This window comes from Bombina bombina, chromosome 4 (assembly GCF_027579735.1).
Source record: "Bombina bombina isolate aBomBom1 chromosome 4, aBomBom1.pri, whole genome shotgun sequence".
Classification (NCBI taxonomy): Eukaryota; Metazoa; Chordata; class Amphibia; order Anura; family Bombinatoridae; genus Bombina; species Bombina bombina.
Window position 1 is genome coordinate 462,705,432 of NC_069502.1, and position 24,547 is coordinate 462,729,978.

The 24,547-nt window shown below is 43.1% G+C and overlaps 1 protein-coding gene across 1 annotated transcript in view; it reads left to right on the top strand.

The window, feature by feature from the left end:
* EIF4G1 (eukaryotic translation initiation factor 4 gamma 1) overlaps window positions 1-24,547 on the top strand; it is a gene marked incomplete in the record, with an annotated part of 460,856 nt that overhangs the window by 341,982 nt on the left and 94,327 nt on the right. Inside the window, 4 exon segments of the mRNA XM_053710345.1 lie at window positions 11,280-11,527; window positions 11,635-11,759; window positions 11,842-12,014; window positions 12,122-12,247. Of these exon segments, the coding sequence (XP_053566320.1) occupies window positions 11,280-11,527; window positions 11,635-11,759; window positions 11,842-12,014; window positions 12,122-12,247 (672 nt within the window).

The following is a 24,547-nucleotide window of genomic DNA, read 5'->3' on the forward strand; positions in this document are numbered from 1 at the left end:
TCGTCCACACAGCCAGTGCTCTGCGCTTCGTCTTACTCCACCTGGAGTTACTTTGCAAGACATTGCTTCCCTCATGTCCTCAGTGGTATCTGATGCGTTGTCTGCTTTTCACATGCTGCAGGGAAAGCGCAAGAGGAAATGTAAACAATCGGTTGCTGACAGTCGTGGCTATTCCGACACTACTATCTCAGACTCAGATAGTGTAATTACTTCTGCTAATACTGAAGTTGTATCTTTCAGGTTTAAGCTCGAACACCTCAGTTTGTTACTTAAGGTTTTAGCTGCCCTGGACGACTCCGACACTACTGTCGTAGTTAATCTTAAGAAGTCTAGTAAGCTAAACAAGTATTTTGATATACCTGCCATGGTGGAGGTTTTTCCTGTACCAGATCGAGCTACAGAGATTATTGCTAGCGAATGGGAGAGACCGGGTATCCCTTTTTCTCCATCTCCTATATTTAAGGTGTTTTCTATAGCAGACTCTGTCAAGGAGTCTTGGCAGACCGTACCCAAGGTGGAAGGGGCAATTTCCACGCTAGCTAAGAGTATCACTATTCCCATAGAAGATAGTTGTTCCTTAAAGGATCCTATGGACAAGAAATTAGAGGGGTTACTCAAGAAAATGTATGTACACCAGGGTTTACAATGGCAACCTCTGCTGTTTATTGCTACCATCAATGGTGCGGCAGCATACTGGTTCGATGTACTCTCCGATTCTATTCGGACGGACACTCCCCTTGAAGAGATCCAGGATATGATCAAGGCCCTTAAGTTGGCCAATTCCTTTATTACAGATTGCTCCCAGTTTAATAACCTGTAGGAAACCAAGATTTTCCGGTTTTGCCGTACTGGCTCGCAGAGCTTTATGGTAAAATCTTGGTCTGCGGATGTGTCACCTTTTGGCTATCCCTTACAATGGAAAGACATTGTTTGGGCCGGGTTTGACGGAAATATTTCTTTCATGTAATTGGCAGGAGTCTATGAGCTAGTGACGTATGGGATATACAATCCTACCATGAGGGGCAAAGTTTCCCAAATCTAAAAATGCCTTTAAATACACCCCTCACCACACCCACAATTCAGTTTTACAAACTTTGCCTCCTATGGAGGTGGTGAAGTAAAGTTTGTGCTTAATATTCCGAATTTTTCTTCCCTGTATATGCAAGAGGGGGATACTTCGGTAGTATTTGAGGGGGAATTCTCAAACTCAGATGGGGTAATACCTTTATCTGATCCTGAGGTTGCTTTCCTTTAATTTTAGCTTGATTTCTTCCATTTGTAACTTGTGGAGGTTTTAGCTACCCTGGACGACTCCGACACTACCGGCGTAGTCTATCCTAGAGAGTCCAGTTAATTATACTAAATGTGTCCTTCATGATGAAGTTTTTCTTGTACCATATAGGGTTATACTAGGGTTTGCAATGGCAGACAGCGGTGTGCATTGCTACAGTCACTAGTGCGGCGGCATATTGGTTTGATGCGTTGTCTGATGCTTTTAGGACAGAAACTTCTTTGGATGAAACCCAGGATAGGATAAAAGCTCTTATACTGGCTAATTCCTTTTTTTTTTTTTTTTACAGATGCTTCCCTTCAAGTTATCAAACTGGGAGCAGAGATTTCGGGTTTCTCTATTCTAACTCCAGAGCATTATGGTTAAAGCCTTGGTCTGCGGATCTGTCCTCTAAGTCTAAGCCTCTAGCTATTCCTTACAAGGGGAAGACCTTGTTTGGACCTGGCCTGTCAGAAATTATCTCCGATATCACGGGAGGTAAAGGTCATCATCTCCCTCAGGATAAAAGAAAGAAATAAAAAGGACGGCAGAGCAATATTCGTTCCTTTCGAAATATCAAGGGAAATTCTTCCTCTACTGCCTCCAAACAGGAATAGACTAGGCCTGCATGGAGACCTAATCAATCTTGTAATAAGGGAAAACAATCCAAGAAGCCTGCTGTTGAATCAAAGACAGCATGAAGGGCATGCCTCCGATCCGGAACCGGATCTTGTAAGGGCAGACTTTCCTGCTTCGCTCAGGCTTGGGCTCGAGACTTTCAGGATCCCTGGGTAATAGAAATAGTGTCCCAGGGATACAAGTTAGAATTCAAGAGTTTTCCTCCCAGAGGCAGGTTTCTGTTTCAAGATTGTCTGCAGACCAGACGAAAGAGGCGTTCTTACAATGCGTAAGAACTTTCCAACTTGGGAGTGATTGTTCCGGTTCAGGAACAGGTTCTGGGATTTTATTCCAGTCTATTCATAGTTCCCAAAGAAAGAGGGAACCTTCAGGCCAAGTTTAGATCTCAAGAATCTGAACAAATTTCTCAGAGTATCGTCCTTCAAGATGGAAGCTATTCGTTCCATTCTCCCTTTGATCCAAGAGGGTCAATTTATGACAAAAGTGGATTTAAAGGATGCGTACCTGCATGTTCCCATTCACAGGGATCATCACAAGTTTCTAAGGTTTGCTTTTCTAGATAAACACTTAGAATTTGTGGCTCTTCCCTTCGGTGTTGCCATAGCTCCTAGAATTTTCTCAAAGGTTCTGGGATCGCTGTTGGTGGTGCTTAGGTTACGGGACATTGCAGTTGCGCCCTATCTTGACGACTTACTAGTCCAGGCGCAATACTTTCAACAAGCAAGGTTCCACACAGAAATGTCTTTTTCCTTCCTGCGATCTCAGTGGGAAGGTATATTTGGATAAGTTCCTTAGTCCCAAATACAAGAGTAACTTTCTTGGGAACCATATAAGGTTCCCTATTGATGAAGATTTTTCTGACAGGAGTCAGGAAGTCAAAGATTTTCGATACCTGTCTAGCTTTTCAGTCCATTCCTTGGCCATCAGTGGCTCAGTACATGGAGGTAATCAGACTGATGGTAGCGGCAATGGACATCATCCCGTTTGCTCGGTTCCATCTCTGACCTCTGCAGTTAAGCATGCTCAGGCAATGGAATGGAGATTATGCGGATTTGTCTCCTCAAATACTTCTGGAGCAGGAGACAAGGGATTCTCTTCAATTGTGGTTGTCTCTGGATCATCTTTTCCAGGGAACCTGCTTTCACAGACCATCTTGGGTGATTATGACAAGACGTCAGCCTTCTAGGGTTCTCTAAAAGGCTCAGGGAGTGTGGACTCAGTCATAGTCTGTTCTTCCTATAAACATCCTGGAGCTGAGAGTGATCTTTAATGCTCGTCTGGCCTCAGTTAGCCTCGTTCCAGTTGGACAACATAACTTCAGTGGCTTACATCAATCATCAGGGAGGAACGAGGAGTTCCTTAGCGATGAGAGGTAACCAAGATAATTCAGTGGGCGGAGGCTTATTCTTGTTGCCTGTTGATCCACATCCCAAGGGTGGACAACTAGGAGATGGGTTTTCTGAACAGGCAGACCTTTCGTCCGGGGGAGTGGGAGCTCCATCCAGAAGTGTTCTCTAGCCTGATTCTCAGGTGGGGTCAGCCGGAATTAGACCTCTTGGCATCTCGACAGAATGCCAAGCTCCCGAGATATGGGTCGAGGTCTAGGGACACCCAGGCGGATCTGATAGATGCTCTGGCGGTTCCTTGGACCTTCAGTCTAGCATACCAAACTCCTCCGTTTGTGCTTTTTCCTCGGGTCATTGTTCGGATCAAGCAGGAGAGGGCATCAGTGATCCTCATTGCTCCTGCTTGGCCTCGGAGGATTTGGTATGCGGTTCTGGTGTATATGTCATCTCTGCACTGTGGAGACTTCCTTGGAAGAAGGACCTCCTAATTCAAGGGTCCTTCTTTCACCCAAATCTAGTTTCTCTAAAGGGTTACTGCTTGGAGCCATGATTCAGGATAGCAAGCCTGTAACTAGAAAAGATTAACCATAAAATATGGCGTAAATATCTCTTTGGTGTGAATCTAAGGGCTACTCATGGAGTAGTTAGGGTTCCTAGAATTTTGTCTTTTCTCTAAGAAGGTTTGGAGAAAGGCTTCCCTAAAGGGTCAATTCTCGGCATTATCTATTTTGTTACACAAACGTCTGGCGGATGTTCCGGATGTACAATCATTCTGTCATGCCTTGGTCAGGATCAGGCCTGTGTTGAAACCAGTTACCCCTCCATGGAGTCTGAATTTAGTTCTTAAACTTCAAGGGGCTCTGTTTGAACCTATGCATTCCTTAGATATTAAGTTGTTATCTTGGAAAGTTTTATTTCTTATTGCTCTTTCCTCTGCTTGTAGAGTGTCAGAGCTCTCTGCATTGCAGTATGAGTCTCCTTACCTTATTTTCCATTCAGATAAGGTAGTTTTATGTACTAGATTAGGATTTCTTCCTACAGTTGTTTCTGATCGGAACATTAATCAGGAGATTGTTGTTCCTCCTTGTGTCCTAATCCTTTTTCTCAGAAGGAACGACTGTACAATTTAGACGTGGTCCGTGCTTTAAAGTTTTCTCCTGCAGACGACTAAGGATTTTAGTCAGTCTTTTTCTTTGTTTGTGGTTTTCTCAGGAAAACGTAAGGGACAGAAGGCTATGGCTACTTCTTTTTAACTGAAGAGTATCATACGTTTTGCATATGAGACTGCTGGACAGCAGCCTCCAGAGAGAGTTATGGCTCATTCCACGAGGACTGTTGCTTCCTCATGGGCATTCACGAATGAAGCTTCTGTGGAACAGATTTGCAAGGCTGCAACTTGGTCCTCTCTTCACACTTTTTCAAAGTTCTTCAAATTTGATTTTGGCTGAGGCTGCTTTTGGGAGAAAGGTTCTTCAAGCTCATCGTGTCTAAAAAGAAACAAATTTATCAGTTAATTTATCAGTTAATCATTAAAAAAAAAAAAAAATTTCATGCTTTTTTTTTTTTTTTTTTTGTACTTACTCCTTCGTTAACCATACTGCTTGGTTATATGTTAAGGTAAGTGGGAGCAGTTTTATAAGGCCCTTGGGGTCTAGTAAACTTTGTCTACTCCTAGTGGTAGCAATTTATTCCCATACGGAATGCATTGTGGACTCTCACCACCATGAAATTTTTATTGATCAGGTAAGCATAGTTTTTCTTTCATGTAATTGGCAAGAGTCCATGAGCTAGTGACATATGGGATATACAATCCTACCAGGAGGGGCAAAGTTTCCCAAACCTCAAAATGCCTATAAATACACCCCTCGCCACACCTACAATTCAGTTTTTTATAAACTTTGCCTCCTATGGAGGTGGTAAAGTAAGTTTGTGCTAAGATTTCTACGTTGACATGCGCTTCTCAGCATTTTGAAGCCCGATTCCTCTGAGTACAGCGAATATCAGAGGGATGTATCACCTATTGAATGCAATGATTTCCATAACGGGGGTCTATTTCATAGGTTCTCTGTTAACGGTCATAGAGATTCCTCTCCTACCTCCCTTTTCAGATCGACGATATACTCTCATATACCATTACCTCTACTGATAACTGTTTCAGTACTGGTTTGGCTATATGTGGATGGGTGTCTTTCGGTAAGTATGTTTTTTATTACTTAAGACACCCCAGCTATGGTTTGGCACTTTATGCTTTTATATAAAGTTCTAAATATATGTATTTTATTTGCCATGAGTCAGGTTCATGCATTTCCTTCTGCAGACTGTCAGTTTCATATTTGGGGGGAAAAAAACATTTTAACAAATAATTTTCTTACCTGGGGTTTAGTCTTTTTTTTTTTTTTCTAATTGACTACTTTTTTTCTTGCAAATTGCGGGCGGTATTGGGTGCGCCAAATGCTAGACTTTATTGCGTCATTTTTGGCGCAAGAATTTTTTGGCGTGAAAAGTACACCTGTTGACGCAACGTCGTCCTTTACGGCGTCGTAGTTGACGCTGAAGCCTTACGCACGGTTGCGTCGTTAGTGACGCGAGTGTGTCATTTCCGAATATTGTTGGCGCCCAAAAAAATTTAGTTACGTTGTGCGTCATACTTGGTGCCAATTTTTTTCATTAAATTAATACCCCAGTGATGTTTGCTTCTTGCCTTTTTCTTTGTCAGAGGGCTATGCTATTTGCATTTTTTCCCATTCCTGAAACTGTCATTTAAGGAAATTGATAATTTTGCTTTATATGTTTTTTCTTTTACATTTTGCAAGATGTCTCAATCTGATCCTGCCTCAGAAGTATCTGTTGGAACTTTGCTGCCTGACATCGGTTCTACCAAAGCTAAGTGCATTTGTTGTAAGATTGTGGAAATTATTCCACCAAATGCCATTTGTAATAGTTGTCATGATAAACTTTTACATGCAGATAGTGTGTCCATCAGTAGTAGTACATTGCCAGTTGCAGTTCCTTCAACTTCTAATGTACGTGATATACCTATGATTTTTAAAGAATTTGTTAGATTCTATTCAGAAGGCTTTGTCTGCATTTCCACTTTCTAATAAACGTGAAAGGTCTTTTAAAACTTCTCATTCAGTTGATGAAATTTCAAATGACAGACAACATAATAATTCATCCTCTTCTGATGAGGATCTATCTGAAACAGAAGATCCTTCCTCAGATATTGACACCGACAAATCTACTTATTTAAAATAGAGTATATGCGTTCTTTATTAAAAGAAGTGTTAATTTCTTTGGATATTGAGGAAACCAGTCCTCTTGATGTTCAGTCTAATAAACGTTTAAATGCTGTTTTTAAACCTCCTGTGGTTACTCCAGAGGTTTTTCCTATTCCTGATGCTATTTCTGATATGATTTCTAAGGAATGGAATAAGCCAGGTACTTATTTTATTCCTTCTTCAAGGTTTAAAAAATTGTATCCTTTACCAGCAAATTCTATAGAATTTTGGGAAAAAGTCCCCAAAGTTGATGGGGCAATTTCTACTCTTGCTAAACGTACCACTATTCCTATGGAAGATAGTACTTTCATTAAGGATCCTTTAGATAGGAAGCTTTAATCTTATCTAAGGAACAACAAGAATTGGATTCTGACATATCTAGCATTATTCGCTTACTGCAATATGATAATCATTTTATTTGTGATGCCATTTTTGATATTATCAATATTGATGTTAGATCCATGTCTTTAGCTATTTTAGCTAGAAGAGCTTTGTGGCTTAAATCTTTGAATGCTGATATGACATCTAAATCTAGATTACGATCTCTTTCTTTCCAAGGTAATAATTTATTTGGTTCTCAGTTAAATTCTATTATTTCAACTGTTACTGGGGAAAGGGAGTTTTTCTGCCTCGGGATAAAAAAACCTAAGGGTAAATCTAAGGCTTCTAACCATTTTCGTTTCTTTTGTCAGAATAAGGAACACAAATCTAACACTTCCTCCAAGGAATCTGTTTCCAATTGGAAGCCTTCCTCAAATTGGAATAAATCCAAGCCATTTAAGAAACCAAAGTCAGCTCCTAAGTCCGCATGAAGGTGCGGCACTCATTCCAGCTCAGCTGGTAGGGGGCAGATTAAGGTTTTTCAAGGATTTTTGGATAAAATCTGTCCAAAATCATTGGATTCAGAGCATTGTCTCTCAAGGGTATCGAATAGGATTCAGAGTAAGACCTCCTGTGAGAAGATTTTTTTTCTCGCGCATCCCAGCAAATCCAGTAAAAGCTCAGGCTTTCCTGAAGTGTGTTTCAGACCTGGAGTTTTCAGGGGTAATCATGCCGGTTCCTTTTCAGGAACAAGGTCTGGGGTTTTATTCAAATCTATTCATTTTCACAAAGAAGGAAAATTCTTTCAGACCAGTTCTGGATCTGAAAATTTTGAATTATGCAAGAGTACCAACTTTCAAGATGGTGACTATAAGGACTTTTCTGCCTTTTGTTCAGCGAGGACATTATATGTCTACAATAGACTTGCAGGATGCACACCTTCATATTCAGATTCATCCAGAACATTATCCGTTCCTGAGATTCTCTTTTCTAGACGAGCATTACCAATTTGTTGCTCTTCCGTTTGGCCTAGCAACAGCTCCAAGAATCTTTTCAAAGGTTCTAGGTGCCCTTCTCTCTGTAATCAGAGAACAAGGTATTGCGGTCTTTCCTTATTTGGACAATATCTTGGTACTAGCTCAGTCTTTACGTTCTGCAGAATCTCACACAAATCAACTAGTGTTTCTTCGGAAACATGGTTGGAGGATCAATTTACCAAAAAGTTTCTTGATTCCTCAGACAAGGGTCACCTTTTTAGGTTACCAGATAGATTCAGTGTCCATGACTCTGTCTCTAACAGACAAGAGACGTTTGAAATTGGTTGCAGCCTGTCGGCACCTTCATTCTCAGTCATTCCCTTCAGTGGCTATGTGCATGGAAGTTTTAGGCCTCATGACTGCAGCATCGGACGTGATTCTTTTTTGCTCGTTTTCACATGAGACCTCTCCAGCTTTGTATGCTGAATCAATGGTGCAGGGATTATACAAAGATATCACAATTAATATCCTTAAATCCCAATGTTCGACACTCTCTGACGTGGTGGTTAAATCACCAGCGTTTAGTTCAAGGGACTTCTTTTGTTCGCCGAACCTGGACTATTATAACTACAGATGCAAGTCTTTCAGGTTGGGGAGCTGTTTGGGGATCTCTGACAGCACAAGGGGTTTGGAAATCTCAAGAGGCGAGGTTACCAATCAATATTTTAGAACTCCGTGCAATTTTCAGAGCTCTTCAATTTTGGCCTCTGTTAAAGAGAGAACCATTCATTTGCTTTCAGACAGACAATATCACAACTGTGGCATATGTCAATCATCGGGGTGGGACTCAGTCCCCAAACCATGAAATAAGTATCTTGGATACTTGCTTGGGCGGAATCAAGCGCCTGTCTAATCTCTGCGGTGCATATCCCAGGTGTAGACAATTGGGAGGCGGATTATCTCAGCCGTCAGACCTTACAAAACAGATGGGTTTTCTCAGATTGTTCAGGTGTGGGGTCTTCCAGAGATAGATCTGATGGCCTCTCATCTAAACAAGAAACTTCCCAGATACCTGTCCAGGTCCAGGGATGCTCAGGCGGAAGCAGTGGATGCATTGACACTTCCATGGTGTTATCAACCTGCTTACATCTTTCTGACTCTAGTTCTTCTTCCAAGAGTGATCTCCAAAATCATCATGGAACAATCATTTGTGTTGCTGGTGGCTCCAGCATGGCCTCACAGGTTTTGGTATGCGGATCTTGTTCGGATGTCCAGTTGCCAACCTTGCCCTCTTCAGTTAAGGCCCATTTTTCCATCAAGTTCTATTTTTCCATCAGGATCTCAAATCCTTAAATTTGAAGGTATGGAAATTGAACGCTTAGTGCTAAGTCATAGAGTTTACTCTGACTCAGTGATTAATACTATGTTACAAGCTCATAAATCTGTCTCTAGAAAGATTTATTATCGAGTTTGGAAGACTTACATTTCATGGTGTTCTCATAAATTCTCTTGGCATTCTTTTAGAATTCCTAGAATTTTACAGTTACATCAGGATGGTTTGGATAAAGGTTTGTCTGCAAGTTCCTTGAAGGGACAAATCTCTGCTCTTTCTGTTTTATTTCACAGAAATATTGCTAAACGTCCTGATATTCACTGTTTTATACAGGCTTTAGTTCGTATTAAGCCTGTCATTAAATCAATTTCTCCTCCTTGGAGTCTTAATTTGGTTTTGAAGGCTTTACAGGCTCCTCCATTTGAGCCTATGCATTCTTTGGACATTAAACTACTTTCTTGGAAAGTGTTGTTCCTTTTGGCTATCTCTTCTGCTAGAAGAGTTTCTGAGCTATCTGCTCTTTCTTGTGAGTCTCCTTTTCTGATTTTTCATCAGGATTAGGCGGTTTTGCGGACTTCATTTCAATTTTTACCTAAGGTTGTGATTTCTAACAACATTAGTAGAGAAATTGTTGTCCCTTCCTTGTGTCCTAATCCAAATAATTCTTTGGAAAGATCCTTACATTCTTTGGATGTGGTAAGAGCTTTGAAATATTATGTTGAAGCTACTAAAGATTTCAGGAAGACTTCCAGTCTATTTGTTTTATTTTCTGGTCCTAGGAAAGGTCAGAAGGCTTCTGCTATTTCCTTGGCTTGTTGGTTAACGCTTTTGATTCATCAAGCTTATTTGGAGTCGGGTAAGACCCAGATTCAGAGAATTGCAGCTCATTCTACTAGTTCAGTCTCCACTTCATGGGCTTTTAAGAATGAAGCTTCAGTTGATCAGATTTGCAAAGCGGCAACTTGGTCCTCATACATTTACTAAATTCTACCATTTTGATGTATTTGCTTCTTCAGAAGCAGTTTTTGGTAGAAAAGTTATTTAGGCAGCTGTTTCAGTTTGATTCTTCTGCTGATGTTTTAAGTTTTTCTTGTTATTTAAAGATTAAACTTCTATTTTGGGTTGTGGATTATTTTTTCAGTGGAAAATGGCTGTTATTATTTTATCCCTCCCTCTCTAGTGACTCTTGTGGAGTTCCACATCTTGTGTATTGCTATCCCATACGTCACTAGCTCATGGACTCTTGCCAATTACATGAAAGAAAACATAATTTATGGAAGAACTTACCTGATTAATTTCTTTCATATTGGCAAGAGTCCATGAGGCCCCCCCTTTTTATGGTGGTTATAATTTTTTGTATAAAGCACAATTATTTCCAAATTCCTTTGATGCTATTTACTCCTTTATCACCCCACTACTTAGCTATTCGTTAACTGAATTGTGGGTGTGGTGAGGGGTGTATTTATAGGCATTTTGAGGTTTGGGAAACTTTACCCCTCCTGGTAGGATTGTATATCCCATACGTCACTAGCTCATGGACTCTTGCCAATATGAAAGAAATTAATTTATCAGGTAAGTTCTTACATAAATATGTTTTTTCATTTTACCTGTTGGAGTGTATTAAATTGAACCCTGATTATTTATTTTGTCATTTGAGAGAGCTACTTTTTCCTATTGTTACACACCAATACTAAAAATTTCAGTTCTTAAGTATTGGCTATATTAAACCTATGAGAACATGAATCTACAGAATGGAGATGTGAACTAAAATGATGATTTTCAATGGCACTTTTGGGTAATCAGACAGCGATATGATGAGGCCATTGTGTGGAGGGGGGGGGGGGGGGGGTTAGAATAAATGTCTGCTGCTCTACCGTCAATCTCAGCCTATTTTAATGTATTTCAAATACATAAATGTAAGGGAGCAATTTCCGGTACATTATACTTTGCATTTTGTATAAAAAGTAATAAGAACCGTACACCATCCCTTGAAACAAACGTTCACTAACAGATTGGGCCCTTTAAATAGGGGCTAAATGGCCAATGTCTGAAGCACCCCCATTATTTGTAATAAACTAAGGTTGTTAAATCAGTGGGAGTTTTTTTCTTTTTCAGGGGAAGCTCCAGCCGTGATCGATCAGAGAAGGATCGCGGTGACCGATTTGAAAGGAATGAGAGATTTGATAAGGCAGTTATCTTTGACAGAAGTGATCGTTCAGACAGGGCACGTCCTCTTCTCACCAAGAGGAGTTACAGCAAGGAGACTGAGGACCGGAGCAGAGAGAGAGAGGCTCATATACCTCAAGAGGCTGTTAGGAAGGTAGCCAGTATGACAGAACAGAGGGACCGCAGTAAAGAAACGGGTTAGTAGGTTGCATGTTCCTCCTTGCATTAAAGTGTCCCTTCTCTTTCACATACTGCGGCTCTGATAATTTGTCACTTCCTCCTCATTATATCCTTGTCTCATCAGTGAAGCGAGATCTCCCCCCTCCTGCAGCAGTAACAGCCATCACAAAACCATCTCTGTCTGAGGAGGAGTTGGAAAAGAAATCAAAAGCCATCATAGAAGAATATCTGCACATCAATGATATGAAGGTAAACCAGCATTCACAGTAGGGCTTAGGTGTTCTATGTTTGTATCCATTCCCTTTATTTGACACACCTTTTCCCCCTCTAGGAAGCATTGCAGTGTGTACAGGAACTTAATTGCCCCACACTACTCTTCATCTTTGTACGGAATGGTATAGAGTCAACCCTTGAAAGAAGCACTATTGCTCGAGAGCGTATGGGTCAACTTTTATACGAGCTGGTGAAGGCAGAGAGACTGTCCAAGGAACAGTACTACAAGGGGTAAATTTAATGTTGTATAGAAATTTAATATTTCAATTAGAATGTGGAGAATCTGTGCTCTTGTTCCATCTGCCATCTAACTTACTATAATGTGGCTCTATTACCAGTGTGTTAGAAGTTGTTGAAGTTGGAGAAGACATGGAAATTGACATACCACACATCTGGCTTTATCTGGCTGAGCTCATCACCCCTGTGCTGCCGGAGGGAGGAATTCCTATGGGAGAGCTTTTCAGGTATCTCTTCTTTGTCTAGGGGGGATGTTTTTTTGAGCATGAAACCCAAACATTTTCTTTCATAACAGAAATAAATTGGAAAGTTGTCTAAAATTGCATGCTCTCTTAATTGTTTGTTCTCCATGTATCCTTTGTTGAAAATCATACATTGGTAGGCTTAGGAGCAGCAATGCACTACTGGGAGCTAGCTGCTAATTGGTGGCTACTCATAGATAAGTTTTGTCATTGGCTGATCTAATGTGATCAGCTAGCTACCTGTAGTGAAATACTTCTTCAGCAAATACCAAGAGAATGAAGCAAATTTTATAATTTAACAACTTTCCAATTTACTTTTATTTTCTTTCATAATTCAGATTGAGCATAAAAAATTTAAGTTTCATGTCACTTTCCATCTAAAGGTGAAGAGAGTCCACGGCTTCATTCATTTCTTTTGGGAAATAAGAACCTGGCCACCAGGAGGAGGCAAAGACACCCCAGCCAAAGGCTTAAATACCTCCCTCACTCCCCTCATCTCCCAGTTATTCTTTGCCTTTCGTTACAGGAGGGTGGCAGAGAAGTGCCGAAGATTCGGAGTAGTCTCTTATGGATGGTAGTACTCTTCGGAATGGGACTGAAGTTTTAAGTAGTCCGGTCAGCCTCTCAGTGAGAGCCTGAATGAAAGTTGGAGTCCGGAGATGCAGGGAGAGTCATTCTGCGAAACCATCCCGACTCATATTAACAGCTCCACAAGCAATCAGCGTTTAAGAGTTTTGCTGCCTGCTTTCTGCACTCAAGTCCATGTCAGGAGCGATGCTTCTACCGGTCACACTTGAAGGGCCGTGTTCCTGTTTCACGGCATTGATTCTGGTAAGATAGTTTCATTTTTTTTATAGATGATTACACATGACAGGGTCATAGTGTGGCACCTTTTATCTTATGGAATCGAGGGTTAATATTCCTAGTGAGGAGATTATTGAACAGGGAGGGTTTATACATAATAATGTTTGTTATTGCTGCGTTATGTGAGAGATGTGGCTCTGGCAATGGTTTACTTCCGGGTGTATTTGCGCGGCTGATTTTGGCGCGTTTTCTCCTTAGTGCAGGGACGGTCCTGCGAGGCATCCCAGGTGACATGGGGTGTTTAAAATCCTTTGTTGATCAGCGGCATAGGAGACAAATCGGTTTCTGTAGTCCGGGTCATAGGAGGTGGTGAGTGTCTTGGCCGTTGGAGGATATAAAGGTGCCTATTTTTTAAGCAAGTCCATAATAAAAGTGCAAGCTATGGAGGACTCTGACGCGGTAGAGGGTACTCCCTCTTTAACAGTCTCGTTCCTGTGTGTTCTTGTAGATGTGAGGTTCTTGTAGATCAGCCTGCTCAAGTGTTTTCCACATGACTTAAAAGTTGCGACTTCTAAAACTAAGAGGATGTCTAGTACTACTGAGCCATCCATCTCTGAGGGCTCCCCGTCCCGGGAGGTGCGTTCCCTGCTTTCATCTCCAAGTGCACATGCAGCAACCCAGGGTCCAACCATTACTCCCACGGGAGAGATTCGTTGGCCTTCAGATTTTTGCGGATCAACTGCAAACGGCGGTATCAAAAGTTATCCATACCTTACAATGTTCTGCTAAGCACAAGCGTAGGTCTTATCATGGTGGCCCGGCCCAGGGGTTGTCTACGCCTAATTAAATATCAGAGGCGTTGTATGATAAGGCCCACCCCGACTCTTCGGAGGAGGCTCCTCCTGGGTCCGAATCTGTATCATCTCATCCCCTGGCTGCGGAGGAGCCTGACTTTAGGTTTAGGATGGAGAATTTGCGCTTTTTGATGAAGCAAGTGCTTGCTACTCTGGAGGTTCTGGAACCAAAGCTTCCGGAGCAACCTTAGATTCCTAAGCTTGATAAGGTATACAAGGACAGGATGATGCCTCAGACCTTCCCAGTTCTGGTAAAGATGGCTAATATTAAGAATGAATGGGAGCGATTAGGCTCTTACTTTTCCCCTTCTTCCTTTAAGAAACTGTTCCCCGTTCTGGACTCTCAGCTCGAGCTGTGGGGACTGTCCCTAAAGTGGATGGTGCCATCTCTACGCTCGCAAAGCGGACGACTAGTCCTCTTGAGGATAGTTCGTCGTTTAAAGAGCCCATGGATAAAAAGTAGGAAAATATGTTAAGGAAAATGTTTCAACATACAGCGTTTGTTTTTCAACCGGCAGTACCCGCGGTTTCCGGAGCTGCGGCATATTGGTGTGAATCCCTGTTATATGGTCGAGAGGGAGACTTCCATCGACGTGATACAGGATAAGATTAAGGCGTTGAAGGTTGCCAATTCTTTCATTTTTGACGCCAATATGCAAAGTAGCCTGAACGCAAAGGTTTCAGGATTCTCTGTTTTAGGTCGCTGGGCACTGTGGCTAAAGTCTTGGTCTTCAGACATGACCTCTAAGTCGAGGCTTTTGTCCCTGCCTTTTCAAGGAAAGATTCTGTTCGGTCCAGGATTGGATTTGATCATATCCACTGTTACGTGAGGCAAGGGAGCTTTCCTACCGCAGGATAAGAAGGCGAAGCCTAAAGGATCTACTTTTCGTACCTTTCGCGCGGACAAGTCCCAGCGCGTCAGCAGCTAGTTGCGAAAGTGGATCAGTCCAAGGGAACTTGGAAGCCTCCTCAGTCTTGGAATAAGTCCAAGCTGAACAAGAAGCCTGCCGAGACTAAATCGGCATGAAGGAGCGGCTCCCTACCGGTCTCCAGACCAAGTATGGGGCAGATTGTCTTTCTTCTCCGAAGCCTGGTTGCAGGACGTTCATTACCCATGAGTTCTGGAGGTTGTCCCCCAGGATAGGTTTCAGGTCCCATCCGCCCAGGAGCAGACCAAACCTGTTAAGACCGGAAAAGAGAGAGGCCTTTCTAGATTGTGTGAGGGATCTCTCCTCTCTAGGTGTTATCGTACCAGTACCCCCCCCCCCCAACGCATGAAGATTGCATCCACCTGTCTTGTCCTTCAGTCTTACTCAAGCCCTTTGGTGGCTCAGTGTATGGAGATGGATCGGGCTCATGGTTTCCAGCATAGACGGCATCCCTTTCGCCAGGTTCCATCTCAGACCTCTTCAATTGTGCATGTTGAGACAGTGGAACGTCGATCATTCAGATCTATCACAGCGGATATCCATGAATGCTCGGACCAGGGACTCCCTATCTTGGGGGATCCGTCCGGAGCATCTGTCCCTAGGTACATCCTTCCTGAGACCGTCCTGGGAGATTGTGACCACTGACGCGAGTCTGGCCGTTTGGGGTGCCAGATTGGCACAAGGAAAATAGGCTCGGGAGGAGTCTCTCCTTCCGATAAATATTCTGGAACTTTGAGCAATCTACAATGCTCTGAGGGCGTGGCCTCCTCTGGGGTCATTCATCTTCATCAGATTCCAGACCGACATTACCTTGGTGGCTTACACCAACCACCAGGGGGGAACGAGGAGCTCCCTAGCAATGAGGGATGTATCTCGGTTTTTGGAGTGGGCCGAGTCCCACAGCTGCTCGCTCTCAGCGATCCGAGTCCCACAGCTGCTCGCTCTCAGCGATCCGAGTCCCACAGCTGCTCGCTCTCAGCGATCCGAGTCCCACAGCTGCTCGCTCTCAGCGATCCGAGTCCCACAGCTGCTCGCTCTCAGCGATCCGAGTCCCACAGCTGCTCGCTCTCAGCGATCCGAGTCCCACAGCTGCTCGCTCTCAGCGATCCACATTCCAGGTGTGAACTGGGAAGCCGACTTCCTCAGCAGGCAATCCTTCCATCAGGGGGAATGGTCTCTTCACCCCGAAGTGTTTGCAGAGATTGGTCTCAGATGGGGAACGCAGGAGATATATCTCATGGCGTCCAGACTCAATTGCAAGCTACCCCGATACGGGTCAAGGTTGAGGAAGCCTCAGGCAGAGCTGATAGATGCTTTAGTGGTGCCTTGGGTATTAAGCCTAGCTTACATTTTCCACCATTACCACTTGTACCTCGTGTAGTGGCACAAATCAAGCAGGAGCGAGCGTCTGCCATCTTGATTGCTCCTTCGTGGCAGCGGAGGGCGTGGTTTGCGGATCTCTTGGGGATGTCATCCTCTTCGCCATGAAGGTTACCCTGTAGCAGGGATTTGCTGGAACAGGGTCCCTTTCAACATCAAAATCGCGTTTCTCTGAGGCTGACTGCGTGGAGATTGAACGCTTAGTCTTAGCCAAGAGAGGTTTTTCAGAAAGTGTGATTGACTGTAGTTCAGGCAAGAAAGCCATTTACTCGTAGCATCTACCATAAGGTGTGGAGGACTTGTCCTAGTGTGAGAAACACGGATATCCTTGGCTCAAGGTGAAGGTATCCAGGATTCTGTCCTTTCTCCAAGAAGGTTTGGAGAAGGGTCTTGCCGTCAGTTTCTTAAAGGGACAGATTTCGGCTTTATCAGTCTTGTTGCACAGGAGACTCGCTGAGCTTCCCGACATTCAATCTTTTGTTCAGGCTCTGTCTAGAATCAGACCTGTTTCTTTCATGTAATTAGCAAGAGTCCATGAGCTAGTGACGTATGGGATATACATTCCTACCAGGAGGGGCAAAGTTTCCCAAACCTCAAAATGCCTATAAATACACCCCTCACCACACCCACAATTCAGTTTTGCAAACTTTGCCTCCCATGGAGGTGGTGAAGTAAGTTTGTGCTAGATTCTACGTTGATATGCGCTTCGCAGCAGGCTGAAGCCCGGTTTTCCTCTGAGTGCAGTGAATTTCAGAGGGATGTGAAGAGAGTATTGCCTATTTGAATACAATGGTCTTCCTCTACGGGATCTATTTCATAGGTTCTCTTATCTGTCGTAGAGATTTATTCTCCTACCTCCCTTTTCAGATCGACGATATACTCTTATATACCATTACCTCTACTGATTCTCGTTTCAGTACTGGTTTGGCTATCTACTATATGTAGATGAGTGTCTTGGGGTAAGTAAATCTTATTTCTCAAAGCTATGGTTGGGCACTTTATATGTAAAGTTCTAAATATATGTTTTAAACTTATATTTGCCATGATTCAGGTTAATCAGTATTCCTTCTTTCAGACTGTCAGTTTCATTATTTTGGGAAATGCATATGAATAAATATTTTTTCTTACGTTCAAAAATTTTCAAATTTACTTTTTTCCTTGCGGGCTTTTAGGCTTGCGGGGGCAGAAAATGCTTCAATTTATTGCGTTATTCTTGGCGCAAACTTTTTTGGCGCAAAATTTCGTCATTTCCGGCGCCATAGTTGACGCCGGAAGTTTACACATGGTTGAGTCATTTCTCTTGTTAGGTGTATCCAGTCCACGGATCATCCATTACTTGTGGGATATAGCAGTTAGGGGAGGAGCTGCTATATAGCTCCTCCCCTAACTGCCATATCCAGTCATTCTCTTGCAAGTTCTCAACATAACTGGAGGTAGTTAGAGGAAAGTGGTAAAATATAGTTACTTTTTTCTTCAATCAAAAGTTTATTGTTTTTAAATGGTACCGGAGTTGTGCTTTTTTGTCTCAGGCAGCATTTAGAAGAAGAATCTGCCTGCGTTTTTCTATGATCTTAGCAGAAGTAACTAAGATCCACTGCTATTCTCACATATGTCTGAGGAGTGAGGTAACTTTAGAGGGAGAATGGCGTACAGGGTATCCTGCAATAAGGTATGTGCAGTTAAGTTTTTCTAGGGATGGAATTTGCTAGAAAATGCTGCTGATACCGGATTAATGTAAGTTAAAGCCTAAATACAGTGATTTAATAGCGACTAGTATCAGGCTTGCTATCAGAGGTATATGCTCTGATTAATGTGCAATATAAAACGTTTGCTGGCATGTTTAATCCTTTTTATATATGCTTTGGTGATAAAACTTATTGGGGCCTAGTTTTTTCCACATGGCTGTCTTTATTTTTGCCTAGAAACAGTTTCCTGAGGCTTTCCACTGTTATAGTATAAAAGTTACAGTTGGTGCAGTTAAAATTACAAACTGTGACATTCAGCTACCCTCAGCAGTCCCCTTCATGCTATAGGACATCTCTGAAGGGCTCAAAAGTCTTCAAAAGTAGGAGCTGTGGCAGTTGTTATGACTGTTTAAAAAACATTTTTCGTTTTGTTAATCTGTTTTTTGTATTAAGGGGTTAATCATCCATTTGCAAGTGAGTGCAATGCTCTGCTAACTTGTTACATACACTGTAAAAATTTAGTTAGTTTAACTGCCTTTTTTCACTGTTATTTCAAATTTTTGCAAAATTTGTTTCTCTTAAAGGCATAGTAACGTTTTTTTATATTGCTTGTTAACTTGATTTAAAGTGTTTTCCAAGCTTGCTAGTCTCATTGCTAGTCTGTATAAACATGTCTGACATAGAGGAAACTCCTTGTTCATTATGTTTAAAAGCCATGGTGGAACCCCATAGGAGAATGTGTACTAAATGTATTGATTTCACTTTAAACAAAGATCAGCTGTTATCTTTAAAAGTATTATCACCAGAGGATTCTGACGAGGGGGAAGTTATGCCGACTAACTCTCCCCACGTGTCGGACCCTTTGACTCCCGCTCAAGGGATTCACGCTAAAATGGCGCCAAGTACATCAAAGACGCCCATAGGGATTACTTTGCAGGACATGGCGGCAATCATGGATAATACCCTGTCAGCGGTATTAGCCAGACTGCCTGAATTCAGAGGAAAGCGCGATAGCTCTGGGGTTAGACGTAATACAGAGCGCGCAGATGTTTTAAGGCCCATGTCTGATACTGCGTCACAATATGCAGAAGCTGAGGAAGAGCTTCAGTCTGTGGGTGACGTCTCTGACTCGGGGAAACCTGATTCAGATATGTCTACTTTTAAATTTAAGCTTGAGAACCTCCGGGTGTTGCTTGGAGAGGTTTTAGCTGCTCTGAATGACTGTGTGACACAATTGCAGTGCCAGAGAAATTGTTTAGACTGGATAAATACTACGCAGTGCCGGTGTGTACTGACGTTTTTTTCCAATACCTAAAAGGTTTACAGAAATTATTACTAAGGAGTGGCACAGACCTGGTGTGCCGTTTCCCCCCCCCCCCCCCCCCTCCTATTTTTAGAAAAATGTTTCCAATAGACGCCACCACACGGGACTTATGGCAGACCCTCCCTAAGGTGGAGGGAGCAGTTTCTACTTTAGCAAAGCGTACCACTATCCCTGTCGAGGACAGTTGTGCTTTTTCAGATCCAATGGATAAAAAATTAGGTTACCTTAAGAAAATGTTTATTCAACAAGGTTTTATCCTGCAGACCCTTGCATGCATTGCTCCTGTCACTGCTGCTGCATGCTACTCCATTGACTGAAATACTTGACAAGGTTAGAACACTTAAGCTAGCTAATTCTTTTGTTTCTGATGCCATTGTTCATTTGACTAAACTAACGGCTAAGAATTCTGGATTCGCCATCCAGGCGCGTAGGGCGCTATGGCTTAAATCTTGGTCAGTTGATGTGACTTCAAAGTCTAAATTACTTAACATTCCCTTCAAGGGGCAGACCCTATTCGGGCCTGGTTTGAGGGAATTTATTGCTGATATTACTGGAGGTAAGGGTCATACCCTTCCTCAGGACAGGGCCAAATCAAGGGCCAAACAGTCTAATTTTCGTGCCTTTCGAAACTTCAAGGCAGATGCAGCATCAACTTCCTCTGCTACAAAACAAGAGGGAACTTTTGCGCAATCCAAGCCGGCCTGGAAATCTAACCAGGCCTGGAGCAAAGGCAAGCAGGCAAGAAAGCCTGCTGCTGCCTCAAGACAGCATGAAGGAACGGCCCCCTATCCGGCAACGGATCTAGTGGGGGCAGACTTTCTCTCTTCGCCCAGGCGCGGGCAAGAGATGTTCAGGATCCCTGGGCGTTGGAGATCATATCTCAGGGATATCTTCTGGACTTCAAAGCTTCCCCCCCACAAGGGAGATTTCACCTTTCGAGATTATCTATAAACCAGATAAAGAGAGGCATTCTTACGCTGTGTGCAAGACCACCTAATAATGGGAGTGATCCATCCAGTTCCACAGATGGAAAAAGGACAGGGATTTTATTCAAATCTGTTTGTGGTTCCCAAAAAAGAGGGAACCTTCAGACCAATTTTGGATCTAAAGATCTTAAACAAATTCCTCAGTTCCATCGTTCAAAATGGAAAATATTCGGACAATCCTACCTATGATCCAGGAGGGTCAGTACATGACCACAGTGGATTTGAAGGATGCTTACCTTCACATACCGATTCACAAAGATCATCATCGGTTCCTAAGGTTTGCCTTTCTAGACAGGCATTACCAGTTTGTGGCTCTTCCCCTCGGGTTAGCTACAGCCCCAAGAAATTTTACAAAGGTTCTGGGGTCTCTTCTGGCGGTCCTAAGACCAAGGGGCATAGCAGTGGCCCCTTATCTAGACGACATCCTGATACAGGCGTCAAACTTACAAATTGCCAAATCTCTTGCGGACATAGTGTTGGCATTTCTGAGGTCGCATGGGTGGAAAGTGAATGAGGGAAAGAGTTCTCTATCACCCCTCACAAGGGTTTCCTTCCTAGGAACTCTGATAGATTCTGTAGAAATGAAAATTTACCTGACGGAGTCCAGGTTATCAAAGCTTCTAAATTCCTGCCGTGTTCTTCACTACCTTCCGCGCCCTTCGGTGGCTCAGTGCATGGAAGTGATCGGCTTAATGGTAGCGGCGATGGACATAGTGCCATTTGCGCGACTACATCTCAGACCGCTTCAATTATGCATGCTCAGTCAGTGGAATGGGGATTACACAGATTTGTCCCCTCTGCTAAATCTGGATCAAGAGACCAGAGATTCTCTTCTCTGGTGGCTATCTCGGGTCCATCTGTCCAAAGGTATGACCTTTCGCAGGCCAGATTGGACAATTGTAACAACAGATGCCAGCCTTCTAGGTTGGGGTGCAGTCTGGAATTCCCTGAAGGCTCAGGGATCGTGGACTCAGGAGGAGAAACTCCTCCCAATCTCGCCAGAACGCCAAGCTTCCTTGTTACGGATCCAGGTCCAGGGACCCAGAAGCGACGCTGATAGATGCTCTAGCAGCAACGTGGTTCTTCAACCTGGCTTATGTTTCCACCGTTTCCTCTGCTCCCTCGACTGCCAAAATCACAGGAGAGAGCATCGGTGATCTTGATTGCGCCTGCGTGGCCACGCAGGACCTGGTATGCAGACCTGGTGGACATGTCATCCTTTCCACCTTGGCCTCTGCCTCTGAGACAAGACCTTCTACTACAAGGTCCTTTCAATCATCCAAATCTAATTTCTCTGAGACTGCCTGGAGATTGAACGCTTAATTTTATCAAGGCGTGGCTTCTCCGAGTCAGTCATTGATACCTTAATACAGGCACGAAAAGCCTGTAACCAGGAAAATCTACCATAAGATATGGCGCAAATATCTTCATTGGTGTGAATTCAAGAATTACTCATGGAGTAAGGTTAGGATTCCTAGGATATTGTCCTTTCTCCAAGAGGGTTTGGATAAAGGATTATCAGCTAGTTCTTTAAAGGGACAGATTTCTGCTCTGTCTATCCTTTTGCACAAGCGTCTGGCAGAGGTTCCAGACGTCCAGGCATTTTGTCAGGCTTTGGTTAGAATTAAGCCTGTGTTTAAACCTGTTGCTCCTCCATGGAGCTTAAACTTGGTTCTTAAGGTTCTTCAAGGAGTTCCGTTTGAACCCCTTCATTCCATTGATATCAAACTTTTATCTTGGAATGTTCTGTTTTTGATGGCTATTTCCTCGGCTCGTAGAGTCTCTGAGTTATCAGCTTTACAATGTGATTCTCCTTATCTGATTTTCAATACAGATAAAGTAGTTCTGCGTACAAAACCTGGGTTTTTACCTAAGGTAGTTTCCAACAAGAATATCAATCAAGAGATTGTTGTTCCATCATTGTGTCCTAATCCTTCTTCAAAGAAGGAACGTCTTTTACATAATTTGGACGTAGTCCGTGCTTTAAAGTTTTACTTACAAGCGACTAAAGATTTTCGTCAAACATCTTCCCTGTTTGTTGTTTACTCTGGATAGAGGAGAGGTCAAAAGGCTTCGGCAACCAATTTCTTTTTGGCTTCGGAGCGTAATACGCTTAGCCTATGAGACTGCTGGACAGCAGCCCCCTGAAAGGATTACAGCTCATTCTACTAGAGCTGTGGCTTCCACCTGGGCCTTTAAAAATGAGGCTTCTGTTGAACAGATTTGCAAAGCGGCGACTTGGTCTTCGCTTCTACGTTTTCAAAATTTTACAAATTTGATACTTTTGCTTCTTCGGAGGCTATTTTTGGGAGAGAGGTTCTACAGGCAGTGGTGCCTTCCGTTTAAGTTCCTGCCTTGTCCCTCCCTTCATCCGTGTACTTTAGCTTTGGTATTGGTATCCCACAAGTAATGGATGATCCGTGGACTGGATACACCTAACAAGAGAAAACATAATTTATGCTTACCTGATAAATTTATTTCTCTTGTGGTGTATCCAGTCCACGGCCCGCCCTGTCCTTTTTAAGGCAGGTCTAAATTTTAAACTACAGTCACCACTGCACCCTATGGTTTCTCCTTTCTCGGCTAGTTTCGGTTGAATGACTGGATATGGCAGTTAGGGGAGGAGCTATATAGCAGCTCCTCCCCTAACTGTCATATCCCACAAGTAATGGATGATCCGTGGACTGGATACACCACAAGAGAAATAAATTTATCAGGTAAGCATAAATTATGTTTTTTTGCACCAAAAAATGTGGGCGTCTTACTTGGCGCCAAATAATGTGGGCGTCTTACTTGGCGCCAAATAATGTGGGCGTCTTACTTGGCGCCAAATAATGTGGGCGTCTTACTTGGCGCCAAATAATGTGGGCGTCTTACTTGGCGCCAAATAATGTGGGCGTCTTACTTGGCGCCAAATAATGTGGGCGTCTTACTTGGCGCCAAATAATGTGGGCGTCTTACTTGGCGCCAAATAATGTGGGCGTCTTACTTGGCGCCAAATAATGTGGGCGTCTTGGCGCCAAATAATGTGGGCGTCTTGGCGCCAAATAATGTGGGCGTCTTGGCGCCAAATAATGTGGGCGTCTTGGCGCCAAATAATGTGGGCGTCTTGGCGCCAAATAATGTGGGCGTCTTGGCGCCAAATAATGTGGGCGTCTTACTTGGCGCCAAATAATGTGGGCGTCTTACTTGGCGCCAAATAATGTGGGCGTCTTACTTGGCGCCAAATAATGTGGGCGTCTTACTTGGCGCCAAAAAATGTGGGCGTCTTACTTGGCGCCAAAAAATGTGGGCGTCTTACTTGGCGCCATTTTTTTCACATTATTTCAGTCTCACTTTTTTATTGCTTCTGGTTGCTAGAGGCTTGTTTGTTTTGCATTTTTTCCCATTCCTGAAACTGTCATTTAAGGAATTTGATAATTTTGCTTTATATGTTGTTTTTTTCTATTACATATTGCAAGATATTTTAAAAGCTGTTCCTGAATCAGAAAATACTGAAAGCTAAGTTCATTTATTTTAATGTTATGAATGTTTATATTTAGAGTGGCTGAAGAGTGGCGCAGCTTCCTCTAACGCAAAACAAGAGGGAAATTTCGCCCAGTCCAAACCAGTCTGGAGACCGAACCAGGCTTGGAACAAGGGGAAGCAGGCTAAAAAACCTGCTGCCGCCTCTAAGACAGCATGAAGGAGTAGCCCCCGATCCGGAACCGGATCTAGTAGGGGGCAGACTTTCTCTCTTCGCCCAGGCTTGGGCAAGAGACGTCCAGGATCCCTGGGCATTAGAGATTGTTTCCCAGGGATATCTTCTGGATTTCAAAGCTTCATCTCCAAAGGGGAGATTTCATCTCTCACAATTATCTGCAAACCAGATAAAGAGAGAGGCATTCTTACGTTGTGTTCAAGACCTACTGGTTATGGGAGTGATCCACCCAGTTCCAAAGGAGGAACAGGGGCAGGGCTTCTATTCAAATCTGTTTATAGTTTCCAAAAAAGAGGGAACTTTTAGACCAGTCTTGGATCTCAAGATCCTAAACAAATTTCTCAGGGTCCCATCCTTCAAGATGGAGACTATCCAAACCATCCTCCCTATGATCCAGGAGAGTCAATATATGACTACCATGGACTTAAAGGATGCTTATCTCCACATTCCGATTCAGAGATCATCATCAGTTCCTCAGGTTCACCTTCTTAGACAGGCATTACCAGTTTGTGGCTCTTCCCTTCGGTTTAGCCACGGCACCAAGAATCTTTACGAAGGTTCTAGGGTCCCTACTGGCGGTTCTAAGGCCACGGGGCATAGCGAAGGCTCCTTACCTAGACGAC